Source organism: Mauremys mutica, chromosome 1 (assembly GCF_020497125.1).
Source record: "Mauremys mutica isolate MM-2020 ecotype Southern chromosome 1, ASM2049712v1, whole genome shotgun sequence".
NCBI lineage: Eukaryota > Metazoa > Chordata > Testudines > Geoemydidae > Mauremys > Mauremys mutica.
In genome coordinates, this window is record NC_059072.1 from 12,286,977 (window position 1) to 12,304,772 (window position 17,796).

The window sequence follows — 17,796 nt, forward strand, 5'->3', positions numbered from 1 at the left end:
AGTCAGTGTCAGAGACTGAACTCTGGACTTTCCCCAGACCCAGTTCTATCAGCAGTACATTAGGCCATTCCACCTCACTAACCTCTGGCTGGCTGAGCAACCACTGATGTTCATTAATAAAATAAAAGGGTGTGTGCTAAAAAGCAAAGCCAGGGGAAGGGGTACTTACAAGGCTCCCATCCCCATGTCATCTGGGTGCCTCACAAATATTAATGCATTGAGGTAGGGGCGTGTTATTATCCCCATCTGTAAGAACTGAGCCATAGAGAGGTTAAGAGACTTGTCCAGGGTTCCACAAGAAGCCTGTGGTAGATGCAGGAACTGAAACCCCCATCTCTTGAGTCACAGTCCAGAGCCTTAGCTACAAAGCCAACCTTGCTCCTGGAAGGGGTGAAGGGTTGCAAGTTGATAAGGCACTTTAAGATAGTGTGATTAGCCATATTTAGGGTCCTAGAAAATTCACAGCCATGAAAAAGATGTCATGGAGCATGAAATCTGGTCTTTTGTGTGCTTTTACCCTATACAGTACAGATTTCACGGGGGAGACTGGTGTTTCTCATACTGGGGGTCCTGACCCAAAAGGGAATTGCAGGTGTGTTGCAAGGTTATTTGGAGGGGGGAGGGTTGTCACGGTATTGCCACCCTTACATCTGCACTGCCTTCAGAGCTGGGCAGCCAGAGAGCGGCAGCTGCTGGCTAGAGAGCAGCCGGAGAGCATCAGCGCCCTGCCAGCAGCAGCACAGAAGTAAGGGTGGCAATACCATACCATGCCATCCTTACCTCTATGCTGCTGCCTTCAGAGCTGGGCAGCTGGAGAGTGGTGGCCGCTGACTGAGGGTCCAGCTCTGCAGACAACAGCAAAGAAGTAAGGGTGGCAATCCCGTACCATGCCACCCTTACTTCTGCGCTGCTGCTGGTGGTGGCTCTGCTTTCAGACCAGGGCTCCTGGCCAGCAGCCACTGCTCTCCAGCTGCCCAGCTCTGAAGGCAGCGCCACCGCCAGCAGTGCAGAAGTAACGGTAGCAGTACTGCAACCCCCCCTACAATAACCTTGCCACCCCCCCCCCGCACAACTCCTTTTTGGCTCAGGATCCCTACAATTACAACACTGTGGAATTTCTGATTTAAATAGCTGAAATCAGGAAATTTACCATTTTTTAAATCTTATGACCATGAAATTGACCAAAATGGACCGTGAATTTGGTAGGGCCCTAGCCATATTACATACAAAGATAAAGAGCTTGAAGGAGCTCAGACAGAAGCGGATCAAATGTAAGGGATTAGCAGGGTGAGTCTACGCACAGCGTAAAGCAGCCATGCAAATAGCCGTCAGAAAGTTAAGGATCCCACCAGAAGGCTGATGAGAGTTATGGATGCGAAGGAACAGATGGAGTATAAACAACCTGGCAGGCTGCAACAAAATGGCGACGAGCAGGTTATTAAAGCACAGCATGCATCGCAAACGCCAGCCAAGCAATCAGCGCTCGGGAGCAGGGAAATGCTTACATTCAAGTTCGGCTTCTAAGTTAAACCAAAGCACGTCCGCTTTAACCAGCAGCGCCAACACATGCCCAGCTATTATGGGAGTCTGAGAAGGAAAAACCTATTAGGTCATCTAGTCCATCCCCTTCTTCCATCCAGTACTGTCCCCCTCCAAACCCTAAACTGGGTCTCGCTTACTTTTCAACTTCTCAAGAAGAGCTGGTCAAAAAAAAACAAATTGAAATGATCAGCATGACAAGTGTTGGGATAATTTTGCACCTTTTTTGGTCAAAATCTGGAAGAAAAATGCCATACAATTGGAAAAAGGGGAAAAATATTAATGTTTTACCCATTTTAAAAACATTTAAATTCTAACTAAAAGTGTCACTGAAATTCCAGATTGTGAATTTTTTTCAACCAGCTCTCATCATAAGGGGTGGTGCTTCCACTCCTGGCCTTAGGAGAGTCTGAATCCAAAATGATCCTTTCTTAAAAGTTCATCCCATTACCCAAGGTATTGATTAATACCATTGCTGGGACAGTGGTAGTATCCGAAGACACCAATCAGAATCAGGGACCCACCGTGCAAGGTGCTGCACAAACACATAGAACAGATGGTACGTGCCCCAGAGATCTGACAATCTAACATGCAACGAGTATAACCAACAATTAGAAGGTCTGGGGTAGAAGCCCAAGGGGAGCAGGAATAAGATCATCCAGTTACTGTGGTCTAGCTAGGTGCATAATTTGATGAATCCAAATCATTTAAAAGTTTTAAATAAATAAATTCCAGCAGCCTGCCCCAACCTAAATAATCTCTCGCCTCCATTTTTAAACACTTCTAGTACTTTGCATCTGATGCTCATCCATCATTTTATCCAAACTATACAGATTGGATGCGACTTTTAAAGGGGCTTCATTTTCAGCACTCATAGATTTTAAGGCCGAAGGGACCTTTATGATCAACTAGCCTGACTTCCTGCATAACACAGATGGTAGAATTTCACCCAGTAATTCCTGCATTAAACGCAGTAACTTCCAGTTGAGCTAATGCATCTCCTTTTAAAATATATCCCATCTTGATAAAAAGGGGCAGATCCTACACTGGAATAAACTGTTGTAGTTCTGTGATGGGGGGGGGGGGAAGGTGTCTTCCCCAAAGACTTTAAGTGACGAGAACCCAACATATCCCTAGGCAAAATGTTTCCGTGGCTAATTCGCATCACTGTTAATAACCTGTGAGTTATTTCTTGTCTGAATTTGTCTAGCTTCAGCGTCCAGCTGTTGGATCTTGTTGTGTCTTTGTCTGCTAGATTAAAGAGCCAGCTACCATCCAGAATCTCCTCTCCAGATAGGTACTCATAGACTATTGGCAGGCTCAGCTGTCAGCATGCACAAATGCGGGAAGAGTAATACTGGTGCTACTGTCACAAGTTACACATGGAGAATCTGAGGCACAAAGGGGTTAGATTATTTATTGTTATCTGTATTAGTGCAGTGGCTATGAGCTGTAGTCACGGACCAAGCCTCCACTGTGTTAGGTGCTGTACACACAGAGAATAAAAAGGAAGTGCCTGCCCCAAGGAGCTTACAATCAAAGTATGAGACGAGACCACAGATGGATACAGACAGGCAGATGGGGAGTACGAGGAAACAATGAAACACTGCTGGTCAGCATGACAGGCATCGGTCTCTGCAGTCATGACATAGCAAAGACAACATTCCAAGTTAAAGGCAGAGTGACCAAGTCCCAGTCTATGCTTGATCTCACGAAACACACTGCCTGTAAAAACTGTAGGATAGCTTTTCAAAGATGCCCAAGAGATTTAGGTGCACAAGCCTTGAGCTCAAGCCAGTTTTGTGTAATTCGCTCTGGCAATTTTGAAAATCCCATCCTCATTTGACATTTTTGTCTGTTTGGGGGGTGTTGGTTTTTTAAAGGATCGATATATTTTCCTACAGTAAAATGAGAAACAAAGTGTAGTGAAAACGTTAATAAAGCTTGTTTTGCAAAATATAACTTCTTTATACAGCCTGTTACAGGAGCTGTGGCTTGCCAAGCATACATTTAGTAGTAAAACACTCCGAATATTCACTAGCAGTTATATCCGTTTCCTCCCAAAGGATCCCATAGCATTTTACAAATCACATGCAACATCTGTGCCAAATGACAGTACAAGACGCATATAAAACGTCACCAGATAGGAAAGGGTAATATTTTTCACCCTATTTGTAGTAGAGAGGCAGTGTTGCCTAGTGAACAGAATACTGCATAGGGATGCCTGAGTTCTGGTACTGGCTCTGCCACTGGCCTGCTGGGTGACCTAGGCAAGTCATTTCTCCTCTCTGTGCCTCAATTTCCCCAACAGTAAAATGGAGATAATGGCACTGCCCTCCTTTGTAAAGCTGTTTGGAACTGATGGACAGACAGTGCCGTATAAGAGCTAGTAGTTATTAATATTATTGTACTTGTGTGCACTGATGACACCGGGGGCAAGTCAATGGAGTATGAGGCCCCAGTTAGAGCCTGCTCCTGCCCCACTGAAGACAGAGGAAGTTTTGCCGTTGAATGTAATGGGAGTATGATCAGACTCATCCATATAGGAGTCACTTTACCAACCACAGAATGGCAAGCATCGCTCTGGAATTGGGCTGCAAAGTGCAACAATGGCTCTATTCTTCCTCTGGAGACTGACATGGGTGACGGGTATCATAGCTCAAACAGCATGGTGTGGCCCAGCCCATGCGCCGCCCCCAGGTCTCCTCCTGCCTGCTTCCAGTTCCCTTCCTGCTCTTCTGTAGCCCAGAGGCTGAGGCCGGGGCGGGCAGGCTGAGGCCGGTGCTCGCAAGGCCTGGGGCTAGGGGCGCCGCCTGCCCAGTGCTCCAAGGCTGGGGGCACTGCGGCCATGCCGCACATCTGGTGCTCCGGGGCAGGGATTGGGGGTGCTTTGGCCATGCTGCTCACCCACCCGGCACTCTAGGGCTGAGGTTGGGGGCGCTGGGACCAAGCCGCCAGCCTGGCGCTCCAGGGCTGGGGGCGCTCGAGTGGCCTGGGGGGCCAGCGGCTACCGTGGGGGTGCTCTGAGCTCCAGCAGGCGAGGTGGGAGTGATAGGGGAGGGACCTCGGGCAGCGGGTGGAGCAGGGGCTAGTCTCGTCCAACAGATCATCCACATGTGCACAACTGAAACTGCAAAAGTAATTCAGACCCCAATCCTGCAAAACGCTTAAGAATGTTCTTAACTTTAAGCATTGACTTCAACTGGATTACTTATGCGCTTAAAGACATGCGTAAGTACTTTGCTGGATCAGAGTCGATGGAATATAATTACCCAAACCAGAATTTACCGAGTACACCAGAGTAGAAACTTCCACTTTTGCAAAAATGCCCCCGGATCTTTAACAATTGCACGATCTCTGTTTTACAGCTCATTTAACAGATGACAGCTATAGCACCATGGAGCCCTGTTGCACCATGTGGAGGAAATAGTTCTCCTCTGACTTTCAGTGAAGAGCAACACCTTCTGGATCACCACCACCACCACATTTTTGAGTATCTAAGGTTTTCCTTGGAGGTCTCTCATCTAAGGAGCGCAGCCAAGTCAGACACTGCTTAGTTCACAAGAGCAGATGAACCCATCATCAGCTGGGGCAGCTGCTGGCTTTTTTTAGTTCGTGCCCAAGTCCCCACCAGTGGCAGGACATTTTCAAACCGCACAAACGCTGAGGCCTTATTGCTTAGTTAAAAGATTTTTGTGCCAGACATTTAGACCATGGGCCTGATCCTCCTCATCCTTATGTTGGTGTAAATCAGGAGTAACGCCGATGAAGTTAAGCCAGCATAAAAGCAATGTAGGAGAGGAGGAGCAGGCTCGGTATGTTTTGAATGAAGGCGTTCTGGACCTATTGGCTGAGTAAATGAAATGCGAGCTTTTGTCAGCCAGATTCATCTTGTCCTCGTGTCCGTGTGTCACGAAATCCCAGCTCCAATGAAGTGAACGGAAAAACTCCCCATTGAGTTCAGAGGGGCCAGGATTTCAGCCATTATTTTAAAATAATAGCAGTCAAATAAAACCAAACTAAAATAATGGGAGGAAAAAAGAACCAAGATAGGCTTCAAAATATTGCTCCTGCTGAAATCAGTGGGAGTTCTGCAACTGACTCACGGAAGCAGAAATAGACCCCAAATCAGAACCTAAGCCAGATCATCAGCTGGTCACCAGTGGAGTAACTTCACTGACATAAGTGACTCAACAGAGCTACCCTGACCTGGCCCCTTGCAGTCAAATGTTCCCTCTCACCCCCAGTTCTGGAGACTGACATAAAATGAGACACGGACATGAGTCTCTCTGGTTTTGCAAAGCAGATGCCTGACTGATGGTGGCGTTTTCAAAGCAAAACAAAAACCACCCTGTGCTTTACTCATTTGCAACTGAAACAAGAAATGGGCCCGGAGCAGAAATATTTATCCAATCCCCCCACCATTTAATGGGTGTTGGCCCTGCTTTGAGCAGGGGGTTGGACTAGATGACCTCCTGAGGTCCCTTCCAACCCTGAGATTCTATGATTCTATGACCACCGATGCCCAGAATCAGGGGCAATCTCCCACCACAAGGCACCTTAAAAGTGGGACTCACTGAATCTAAAAACACAGTCCTGATGCCATCATGAAAGTAAGCGGACATAAGTTTGCATCCTGAGAAGAGAGGATCCCACAGCCAGAAGTACATTCAAAAAAGCTTTTTTTGTGCCTTGCCAGGAATATTCTGAACTCTTTCAGACATGGAATATGATCAGGAATAAAAAATAAGGATCAGCATCACCACTTTGTGGTCTAATCCTGGCATCACTATGGTTTGACCTTGAAACAGATAAATGAAATAAAAAGTGTATATTCAGAATTGTTAGTAATACGGGGACCGTGACTGGACATCACCTTTGTGCAGACAGCCAACGCGAGGCCTATGCATCCCTTACGTGTTGGTTATAGTCTCAAAATAGGGCACAAATGGGACTTCAGTGAGCATGGGCTTTGCATTAGCCCTCTGCCAGATGTGGATTTCACCCAGAGAGTTTCAAATAAAATTGTTCTAATTAAAGTGTTTCTTAGTTAGACCACAGAGTCCTGAACCCTTCCTGGAGAGTTGGTTGCACTTGTCTTTGGAAAGTGAAAATCAATGATGGGAGATTGGGCAGGAAGAGTGATCTAGTAGGTAGAGCCTGGGACTGACGAGATCTGGCTCTGACACTGGCCTGCTGTGACATCTTTGCCAAGTCATATCCCCTCTCACTGCCTCAGTCTCTTGAGCTGTAAAATGGGGATAATTATACTGTCCTTGTTTGTAAAGTGCCTGTAGCTCTACCGATGAAAAGTGCTATATAAGAGCTAGGTGTTATTGTCAGCAGACAAGCACAAAGCGGCTGTCTTTCCTAGCACATAAATAAAATATAAACCAGGGGTTCTTTAAAGGGCACAGAATTACATAAATGAAGGACTGGAAGGGACCTTAAGAGGTCATCTAGTCCAGCCCCCTGCGCTGAGGCAGGACAAAGTAAACCTAGCTCATCCCTGACAGGTGTTTGTCCAACTTGTTTTTAAAAACCTCCAGTGATGGGGATCCCACAACCTCTCTGGGAAGCTTATTCCATTCCTTAACTAACCTTCTATGTAGAAAGTTCTTCCTAACAGCACCAACAACAGAGTAAAGTCATCCCTGTGTAAGGGGCCAGCACCAGACATCTGTAATTGCTTAGCGCCCATGTAACCCCTAATTTGGGGACGCAGTAGTTTGTGAGTGATGCACTGGTCTTGTACTGACTCGCTGCACAGTGGTGAATTCCACCCCCATAGAGAGTAATGATGAAACCTATATTTAAAATGCTTGGCGAATAGGCGAGGGGGAAGCAGGGGAATAGGCAATGATGAAGGAAGGGATGCAGAAGATTTGCTAGGAGATGCAGTGCACACCTGCTAACAGGCTCCATGAGACAGTGGTACAACATTCACTCATCAAACGAGTAGGTTATCAGCTGAAGGAAGGCAGAATGAGGAGAGAGGTGACTAGGTGGTCATGGCGCAGGTATGGCAGTACAACCATCTAGCCTGTATCTTCTGGCCTTCTTATTGCACCTATCACCAGCATATCTCTTCCACAGACTTAGAGCAGCATTTTATCACTATGTTCCAGTCCTCCTAGCTGTGCAATGGAACTAACAAAGCTTCCCTCGGTGTTTGTGATGTACCTTTTGATCTTCAGATGGAAGATACTCTTGAAATCCAGAGTATTACAAAAATGGCAGTTTAGATCACCAAAAAAATGAATGCTGACTCAAGAGAGGGTGAGCACAAAATATTCTTTGCCTGACACATATGGCCAGCTATTATAATCTCCTCTGCACGGTCTGATCTTGCTCTCATTGAAATTCATGGGATTTTGCCATTGATTTCTATGGTAGCCGGACTGGACCTGGAATGTGCAGCTTCTTGGGACAAACACAATAAAGGAACTAAGGGTTTCTGAAAAGATTTGACCAACAATAGGGTGAAACCTACCCCAGTGCAGAGAGCCAGTATAAGGACTTTGAAACACTGGTCCTACTGTGTGCTGTACTGGTCAACCCAACTTTAAAAAATGGTATTGCAGAACTGGAAGGAGTTTAGAGATAGGTGATAGGAATGATCCTGGGCTCCTAGGAAGAGAGGCTGACAGATTGGGGCAGTTCGCCTTAGAAAGCCAATGGATAGGAGAGGACATGGTAAAAGTATATACAGTTATGAATGGTCTAGAGAAGGTAGATTGGGTGCTTCTGTTCTCCCTGTCTCGTTACACAAGAAGAATGGGATCTTCTATTAAAGTAAAAGGTGGGAAATTCAAAACTGATAAAAGGTGGAACTCATTGCCACAGGAAGTAACTGAGGCCAAGAATTTAAGAGATTGGATATTTATATGGCAAAATCAAGAATATTCAGAGTTCTCATAATCACTGACAACAAAAAATTGGAAGGGATTTTAAATTTTGTGTTTTGGGGCTGAAACCAATCTCTGACTATTACAGACCAAGATGAGACTTAAGTGGGGGTGGAGGCAGATTACCCCGCATCCGCTTACTGCAGGGTTCTTTCACCTTCCTTTGGTGCTGGAGACAGGATACTGAACTAGATGGACCTTGGGTCTGATCCAGTCTGGCAATTCCTATGTTCCTAAGTCCCACTTAAACCCTACTTTGAAGACATAAGTGGGGGTCTTTCACACAAGCCTTACTTAGCAATGTGCTTTAAAACTTGAGGTGGGAGAAAACAATGCCAAGCACCCCCTACTCCCATAATAATCTTTGACTCCAAGGAGTCAATTTTCCAAATGGAAAATCTGTAGAACAACAAAACCCTTTTATTTCAGTTTATGCAAAAATCTCACGTGTGACTTTTCGCAGCATGACCTACTAGAGCATCACTTTCCTAGCAGAGTTAAACACAAGATGCTATTCACTCCCTGACGTATTTATTCATCGGTGGCTCTCAAATTAAAGAATAAATGGGTCTCTTTTACCTTGAATACTTCCATTGGAAGAGGAAACTTTGCTGCATCATTAAGGGATTTTTCCAGAGCGCATTTCCACTCAGATATATTCTTCAGAGAATAGATTTCTAAAACAACAACAAAAAAAATCACATAATTGTTTAAGGACGAAACACTCCTGTAGCATGTTAATCCCATACACCATGTAATGGTACAATCCCAGTAAAACCAACAATGCAGTGTATACCCTGTACTGTGTAGTTCTGGTAAAAACAACAAAGAAGAATGACTCCACTCACACAGAGCCAAGGAGCAATGTACTTTATTTCCTGAAGAAAAACAAACCAAAACAAGACCATGAACACTTTTCAGGTTTTTTGTCAAAAAGCCAAAACTTGAATTTTGTTTTTGAAAACCAAAAACTGAACTTGTTTTAGGTTTGGCTGCCAAAAACTAATATTTTTGCTGTTTGGGGTTTTGCAACCAAAAGCCGAAACATTTTGACAAAAAAAGGGGGAATGTTCTCATAAACACTGTTCTCGCTGGTAGTAGAAAAGGCACTTTTTGTTATTAAAAAAAACAATAAAAATTTGCAACCAGCTCTATACACAGACATACTTGGCAATATAACATCACCCAACAACCCAAGAAACAGTATTCACAACTGAAATACAGTTATACTACAGCAGCTTCTTTAAATAGATTTAATATCGTTAGTTATATTACCAAATCCTTTAGTGATTCATTCCAGTAAAATGCCTATGAATCATCTACTGTAGGGACAATACAGTGATGGAGAATTTTATATTGGCTGTACTTCTGTTCTAGGAAACATATTGTTATCCAGCACACAACAAGTTATTGCAGAACATTCATCTCAAGCTCTTAAAGTTACGAGATAGACAGATAGAGCGCAACAATTATTAAAATGGAAATGAACAGAATAGGCTTGAATCCAGATAGGGGAATAAACAGACTGCAACTCCAATGGTGTCAGTGTAGATATGTACACCAGTGATGCGTTTGGCTCAATTTTCATTTGAAATTCTATGCTTAGAACAGCCGCAAAGATTTACGGCTGCATCTTACAATTCTGAACCGGGGGGGTGGGGGGGAGAAGGAATTGGCAAGCACAGTTTTCACCTAGCATTGAAGCTACAAAGGAATGTTATGCTCTGATCTCAGCAGATTTAAGACCTTATCAAAACAGGATTTGCAGAATCACTCACTGGAAGTGGATGCATTTATACATCCACTACATCAAACTATCCAACTTCAGACAGACATCAAGGGTATGCATATGAATTTAAGCGCACTTAGAGGGACATGTTAACCTTTTAAGGCTATATTTTTAATTCTTTGCCTGTCTGGATTTCAGTGTGAACACACATTTGGATCCTCTGTTTACAGTACAGATTGCGGCCGGAGTCCTCTGTACCAAGAGCACCTTTTAAGCGATTGTTACTCAGGGTGCCTGTTACGGCAGGTGTCCCTTTCCTTTTGGAAGCACCGCTCGCCCTGGGGTGCGTTAATAAAGTGACCCAGTCCTGCCACCCTTCCTAGCATGAACAGCCCTGTTGCCAAGGGGAATGCTCACATAGGTAAGATGTATTCACACAGGGTTCAGTCAAGCAAGGGGGAATGTGCTGCTGCACTGCCCCAGGAGCAGACCAGGAAGCAGACACTGTCTCCGACAGTCGCAATCTGCCTACAGGTCTCACCCTGCCCCAAGCCTATGCCTGGTGCAGTGTACTTCCCATCCCTGGCATAGCTGGTGCACTGAGGGGGGTAGAGCCATGGCTCTGTCCCACTCCCTGCCCCATCCCACCCACGCGTGAGTAGGTGTGGCTGGGGGAATACACACAGCCCAGCACAGGCTGCTTCCTGGTCTGCTGGTAGGATCCTGCCTGGGCTGTGATTCTGGCCGGCCCCTAGGTATGCTGTGCAAAGAGCAGGGAGTCTCCTTTAGTCTCTCCCCTGCACTCGACTCCCAGCGTGTGAGAGGCAGCTGGCACCTTGCAGGGACAGCCCCATGAGGATTCAGGGCTGGATCATGGTCAGCCCCATGCAGATGGGCCGTGTGCAGGAGAAAGACTTGCCTCTAGTGGTGCAGCATCACCGAACCTTGGGACCGTCAGCCCTTCCCACCCACCCACTGATGCAGAGCCGGCGGGAATGAATGCTTCTCTGAAATGGAGTTGCTCAGAGAGTGCCAGGATGCCAAGGGACCTGGGCTCTAGTCTGGGGTTTGTTGCTAAAAAGGAAGGCTCTCTGGGCATCTCTAGGCTTGGTCACTGTCCGGCCATCTCCCTCCATTATTCCTTCCCAGCCATCTGTTTTTATTTTCCGTTTGTTAAGCTTCAGGTTAAGATGATTCTCCCTGCCCCTCTTCAGATTGATCTGCAAAAGACAGCTGTCAGCCAGGGGATAGCTCAGTACCCAATTCAGCAGCCTCTGGCCCAGGTGAATGGGAGATTTCTCACTTGGCATAGGGATCGGCCTTCCAAGGCCAGCGGCCACTGAGTGCTGAATTTCTGGATCCCTAAATCAGTGCTCTTCATCTTGCGGGATATACAGTTTGCAATCAGAGACCGGCACCCGGTACACAACACTGTAACCATCTCGATTTTATTTTGAATGTTATGATATTTCTTTCCTTACAGACCCCCTTCCTGGAGGCATTTATTACGTGGGAACTTCAGTTTTCATTAAGAAAAGAAAAAGTAATTTCTGGCTCCGATAGCTGCTGGGAAAAAAGCTTGAAAATGGGACCCCTAAAGGCTCAAAAATCAGAAAACAAATAAAAAGAACCCAACAGTTATGATTTTTTTTTTAAATCTCAAGGTTTTTAAGCCAATCTTGTGATTCTTGGGAGGCGGACTCGGATTTTTAAACACTTGGGGTTGGCAACACTGCAGATGCAGAACCTCACTGGTGTAGAAGCAATGCCATTACACCAGTTGGTGTAGGAGCTATGCCATTACACCAGCTGAGGATCTGACCCCTGGTGTTTCCTTAGCTTCTTATTGTGTTTTATATTTACTAATGGCCTGCAATGTTTTATGTTTCCTACAGTGGCTGCAATGGGCGAGAGTAGTCGAGTGGCATTTATTATTCTTCCATTTGAGTAGGTGAAAATCAGTTGCAAGTTTTGGTGCATACTCAATGAGTCTCAAAAGATAAAGGCACATCTACCAGTTGCAGTAACCAGCGAGTGATATTATGAACGCATTTCATTAGATAGAGGCAGTTAAGTTATGTTGGCAAGTTTATGGACACTAAATCGCAGCGTTAAAAGAGCATAAAGCATTCTCTTTAAGTGATAGTGTTGCAGACAATTGAACAAAGTGTGCCGTGTCAATTTGTGTTGAGGGCAACAAGAAATAAGCAATTAAAATGTCTGCTGATTCATCTTTAACTAGAAGTTCGCATGAAATAAGGCAATCTCTCTTTGTATCAAAATCTGGTGCCAGATTTCAAGCTGGTGTCATTTCAATGGTGCTGCGCCAATTTACGTCAGATGAGCATCTGATCCCAGGAATCCAAACTCATCTGGGGTCAGAGCCTCGCCCCATTCCAGCTCCTTTGTGCCAGATAAATGGACTTAAGGGGACCCCCAAACTCAGGGGTTCTCAAACTGGGGGTCGGGACCCCTCACCGGCTCGCGAGGTTATTACATGGCGAGGGTCGCAAGCTGTCAAGCTCCACCTCAAGCCCCCACTTTGCCTCCAGCATTTATAATGGTGCTAAATATATAAAAACATGTTTTTAATTTATAAGGGGGGGGTCGCACTCAGAGGCTTGCTATGTGAAAGGGGTCACCAGTGCAAAAGCTTGAGAACCGCTGCTCAAACTCCTGATTCCAGCTGGGGAAGGATACCACCCTAGTGCAGGCACTGTGGCAGACAGCCAGAAGGGCTGCCTTCTGAGGACACCCTCGTAAGCCTTGGCACAGGGGGCATGCCAAGGACGGGGGGAAGAGGCGTGTTTTGGGGGTAGGCCTGTCTCAGTTCTGAGCAACGCTGTGCTCCACAGGGCAGCCATCACTTAAATAGGGCCCCAGGCCTTCTCCAGACCCAGAGCAGCCCAGGCTTGGGAGGGCAGAAAGGTGGCGTAAAGTCGCCTTTTCCCTCCTCCCCCCAGAGTCGACGGGAGCGCGTTCGGAGTTCGATATATCGTGTCTAGATGAGACGCGATATATCGAACTCCGAGAATTCGATTGCTACCCGCCGATCCGGTAGGGTACCCTTAGATTATATAGAAAATCTACGGTAGAGCAGGGAATTGAACCAAGGTCACCTAGGTCAGAGTCTGAGCCACAAAACCATCCTCATGCCCTTAACCAAATCCGCCAGCCTAATGGGTTTAAATTGAGTAACTTGTGGTCAAAAAAACATGACTGATAAACTAGAAGAAACGAACAGCAGATCCACAGAATTCTCAGTAAATAAACAGGTTTCAGATGCAAATGATGAGAGCATATTTTTAACGAGCCATTTTACCTGCAGGTGGGTCCAGTCTGTATTTATTCTCTTGACACCAACCGACTGGTCGAAGTCTGCAATCCAAGTAAAACAACCACTGGTCATAGGATTCAGTCTCCTCCAATCCCACATAGCGAAGGCGTAATCTTCCTCCAACATTTTCAACCACACTAACTATCCAGTACTGAAAAGGGTTCTGGGAATCCTGCAGCTCTATTAAGGAATCAACTGTAATGAGGTCTACGGGGTTTTTTCCTCGCAGAGGCTGTTTGAATAGAAGCAAAACTCCTTATTTTAAATTTTATTTGAAGACGTCTCAAGGAAACAGATGACAGCAGAAGATTATTTTTGTTTTTCACACCATCATCCAAGCTATCAGCAAACAGTCTGTTCTCCTCTTTTACCCAACGGCTTCCAAGTGCAAATTCAGAAGAAAACAGAAAACAACAGTTGGGCTAATTTCTCAACCAACAAAAAAATAAAATTGCTGTTGGATCCTTTAGGATTCTTAAGAATCCATCTAGTAGGATTCTTCTTAAGGACTCAGGGCCCAGTCCTGCTAGGGGATTTCACCCTCACCGACTAACTGGAGTTTGGGGTGTATATCCCATCACAGGAGTGGGCCTTGAAATCAACCTAGAAGGCATCAGAGCATGATCCTGAAAGCCCCCTGTGCACAGATCTCTCATTCACCATGGACTTGATCCTCCTCCCACTGCCATCAGTGGCAAACCTCCCACTGATCTCAATGCGGGGAAGATTGGGCCATCCAGTGGGAATTTGAAGGTCACTAGGTCCATGGAAGACTCCCATTGACTTCAAAGTGCATGAGATCAGGTGCTAAAAGAGAGCGGTTTTCTGGATCAAGCCCTCATCGCTGATTTAAAGTGAAACAAGAAGTTCCAATGAAGATGTGTATTTTCTTACACACAGAGCACGGTTCTAAGGCCCCGATCCTGCAAACACTGAAGCACAGACTCAGCTTTACCACTGCAGTACCGCCAACCTCAAGCACTCAAAACCGTGAGTCAGGCTCTAAAAAAAATCATGTGATTGGGATCAAAAATCATGAATGGGGTTTTTCCATAAAATAATATATTTTGGATTCTTTTTTATTTCCCTTCGGGTTTCTGAGCCTTTAGAGTGCACTTGCCTCACATTTTCAAGCTTTTCTCTGAGGTCTAGAAACATACATTTAAAAAAAAAATAAATGAAAGCTAAGATTCTCATGTACAAATCTCTTGATTCCAGGAGTTGGGGCTTTAAGAAACACACTAAAAAAATCATTTGTTTCATGATAAAATTCCAAGAGTTGGCAACCTTGTTTCTTCAAGCAGTCCCAATTGCTCACAGCAATAAAATTAAGCACATGCATATGTGTTTGAAAGATCAGGGCCTAAATTGTTAGCTGTTTGTGTACCAAGCCTGTTGAAAGAAACAGACAGTAAAAACCAATAGCCTTTATAGGGATTTCTAAAAAATTTTGCAAATCAGAGAGAGTTTGAAAATTATTCATACTAGGGCTGGTTGGGAAAAAAAGGGAAGTGGGTATTTCAAAAAAATTGTCCCTTTTTTTCCTCTTTCTTTTTTTTCCCCATTCAAAATAATTGCAAAAATTTGAAATTCAAACTTCAGCCAGCATTAGAGTTGATCAACAAAATGGAGAGGTGGGTTGGAATCACAATATTCCTTTTGTAATTTGTTCCCTTTAAAATTTGAAATTGTGTAACATGAAAATTTCCAACCAGCTCTGTGAATAGTTGATACATCTCAGTGCAATACATTTGCTTACAGTATTAGCAACTTTCTTATTGTATTTATTAAATGCATCCATACAATCTCTTAAAGGATCATGTCATGGCAAAATGCTGTTTCTAAATACTGTATAACAAAATCATGGAATTCTGATTTAATGTCATTTTTCTTCCATACAATTGCTTCAGTGCAATAAAACATTCCTTAACATCAAAGGATATAGTAACACTGTAATGACAATTTATTATAATAGATGCCTGGCCATTATAAAGCTAATAATATTGCTTCTCTGATCTGCGTGCTAGAAGCTAAGCCAAACAATCAGTTGTCACTTATCCATGAGAGCAGAATGCTAACATTAATATTTGGATTGTATTGAGTATTCATTTTGAAAGTAGAGCAAGAACCCTTTTATGAACAGCTCCAGTACAGAAAATTACCTTGTTAAATCAATATGCAATGATAACAATGATCTGCAGTGCTGATTAACAGTAATTCTATTTACCAGTGGGTTACAAACACAGCATGACGTACTGTATTACCCACATACCTCACACATAACAGAGCATAACACCATTAAACACAAGATTGCAAATGGTTTCTATCCAAGCTGCTGTTTCCGCCCTCCACACTTCTGCCCTTGTTGCCTGCCTGTTTCTTCTACCAACATCAAAGGAGGTAGGGTGGAGCCTACAAGCGACATGGGGGCTTATTCTGAATGGCTACATTAGAGAGCTTACAGCTGCACTGCTGTAAACCTGCTAGTGTAGCCATGCCCTGTTTCTTTGAAAGTTTAGGATTTTTGGCCTTGTGGACTGAAAAACCCTGGTGTTATTCTACTAAGTCTACCCTGTGGCTAACTAGTGAAGTACCCGCCCTCGTTAAAAATGAGTGCATGTGTTTGTGAGTTGCACGAGTGGGCAGAAACAAAGTGATCAAAGCGAGGACTATCTTGAAATGCAGCTGCATTCTTAAGGTAAACAAGCGTTTACACAGATGTAAACCACATGTTTACTTTAACTCTGGATCCATCCAAGACAGGGCAGAAGACCAATCTCCTCCAGAGTCTATCCCAGCACTGCAGATCCTGCAAACCTGTTCTCTACCTGCCTGACCTCTAGGCAGCGCTACAGCACGTATTGCAAGCATCTCTAGCACCCCAACTGCTACTGTAAGTGATTGCTCCTGCAGGAAAAAGCGTTCTCCAAAACCCCAAGGCAGCATTCAGTTGAGAGCACAGAGGGAAGCTGCCAATTTCACACGGTTTCAGGATGAAACCATAAATGGGCCCAAGATTTACTCGAAGGAGACTGTGCGCCTCAGCACATCTTCCCACGAACCTGGTCTGGCATTGGCGCTTTTAAGTGAGCCCAGCACTGGGTGAGTTTGGCATGGATGTTGTTCACCCTGCGAACATGCTCGGTGCCTAGAGCTTCAACCATCTGGCTGTGTTTTTACATGTCCCCATCGTCTCACCTGAGCAGAACAGAGAGACTCCCTATTGCTAACAGCGCTTTTGTGCGCTAATCGCCAAATCCTGTCCCCAGTGAGTAACTGGACTTTGCGCTGGGGAGATCCATGGGGTCAGAGGGAAAATGAATTCTCCCTGCATGGGCAGAGCCACCCCACAGCTTTGTCTAGTATCAATCTATGGACTGACCAGTGGGTCCAGCGAATCCCCACCCCCACTTGTCTGCTGGCCCGACACCCTAACACCCGGCTGGCTGGAGAGACCTGTAGCGCTGTGCTCCATGGTGAAGACCCCCTCAGGCCCCTCCCTCAAACTCCACAATGAAGAGATGTAGATTCTTCTGCCTTTGGGGCTTCCTGTGTCTCTTACTTGGGCCTACAGGTGATATGATGAACTCCCTCCTACAGGGTTCCAATAGGAAGACTCCTTTGACCTCAAGGGGCACTGGATCAGCCCCATAAGGTTATGTCTACACTGTAGCTGAGAGGTGTGATCCTAGCACAGGCAGACAGATTCATGCTAGCTCTCCTTAAGTTAGTGCGCTAAAAATAGCAGTGTAGATGTTGCAGCAGGGGTGGCGGCTCAAGCTAGCAGCCCAAGACTATGCTCGCCTGCCCCCGGGGTCCAAGCTGAGGTGGTTACCCCAAGCCGCTGCCCCGCTGCGATATCCACACCTCTATTTTTAGCGTGCTAACTTAAGCGGAGCTAGTGCGAGTCTATCTACCTATGCCAGGATCACAGCTCCCAAGTGCAGTGCAGACACATCCTAAGGGGATACACAGACATTGCAAGCACAGAGCCCTATATTTTAATGGTTGAACATCGCTATAATATCAATACAGTGTCACATTATTAAATATAAACTGCAATCTAATACATACGCCTTCCAGTAAATTTGCAGGTGCCGTTCGGGAACCTGTCAGATCGTGTATAAGAAACGCCGTCCAGTCGGTGTACTTCTCTTTGATTGCTGGGGGAGGAAATAAAAGAAACATTTAGCACTGCAGTTGATGCCATGTACATTATAGAGCCAATTTCCATGGTCAGGACCAGCATGGCCATTATCGGCTCTGCGCTGTTGCTGTATCCA

At 45.2% G+C, this 17,796-nt stretch overlaps 1 protein-coding gene across 3 annotated transcripts in view; it reads right to left on the reverse strand.

Annotated features, from left to right (window-relative positions):
* SFMBT2 (Scm like with four mbt domains 2) overlaps positions 1–17,796 on the reverse strand; it is a 196,453-nt gene that overhangs the window by 87,412 nt on the left and 91,245 nt on the right. For all 3 annotated transcript variants that reach the window (XM_044991443.1, XM_044991434.1, XM_044991452.1), the window contains exons 5-7: positions 17,588–17,676; positions 13,499–13,745; positions 9,027–9,124 (exon numbers count right to left, since the gene is read on the reverse strand). In XM_044991443.1, coding sequence (XP_044847378.1) covers positions 9,027–9,124; positions 13,499–13,745; positions 17,588–17,676 — 434 coding nt within the window. The remainder of the gene's footprint in view (positions 1–9,026; positions 9,125–13,498; positions 13,746–17,587; positions 17,677–17,796) is intronic.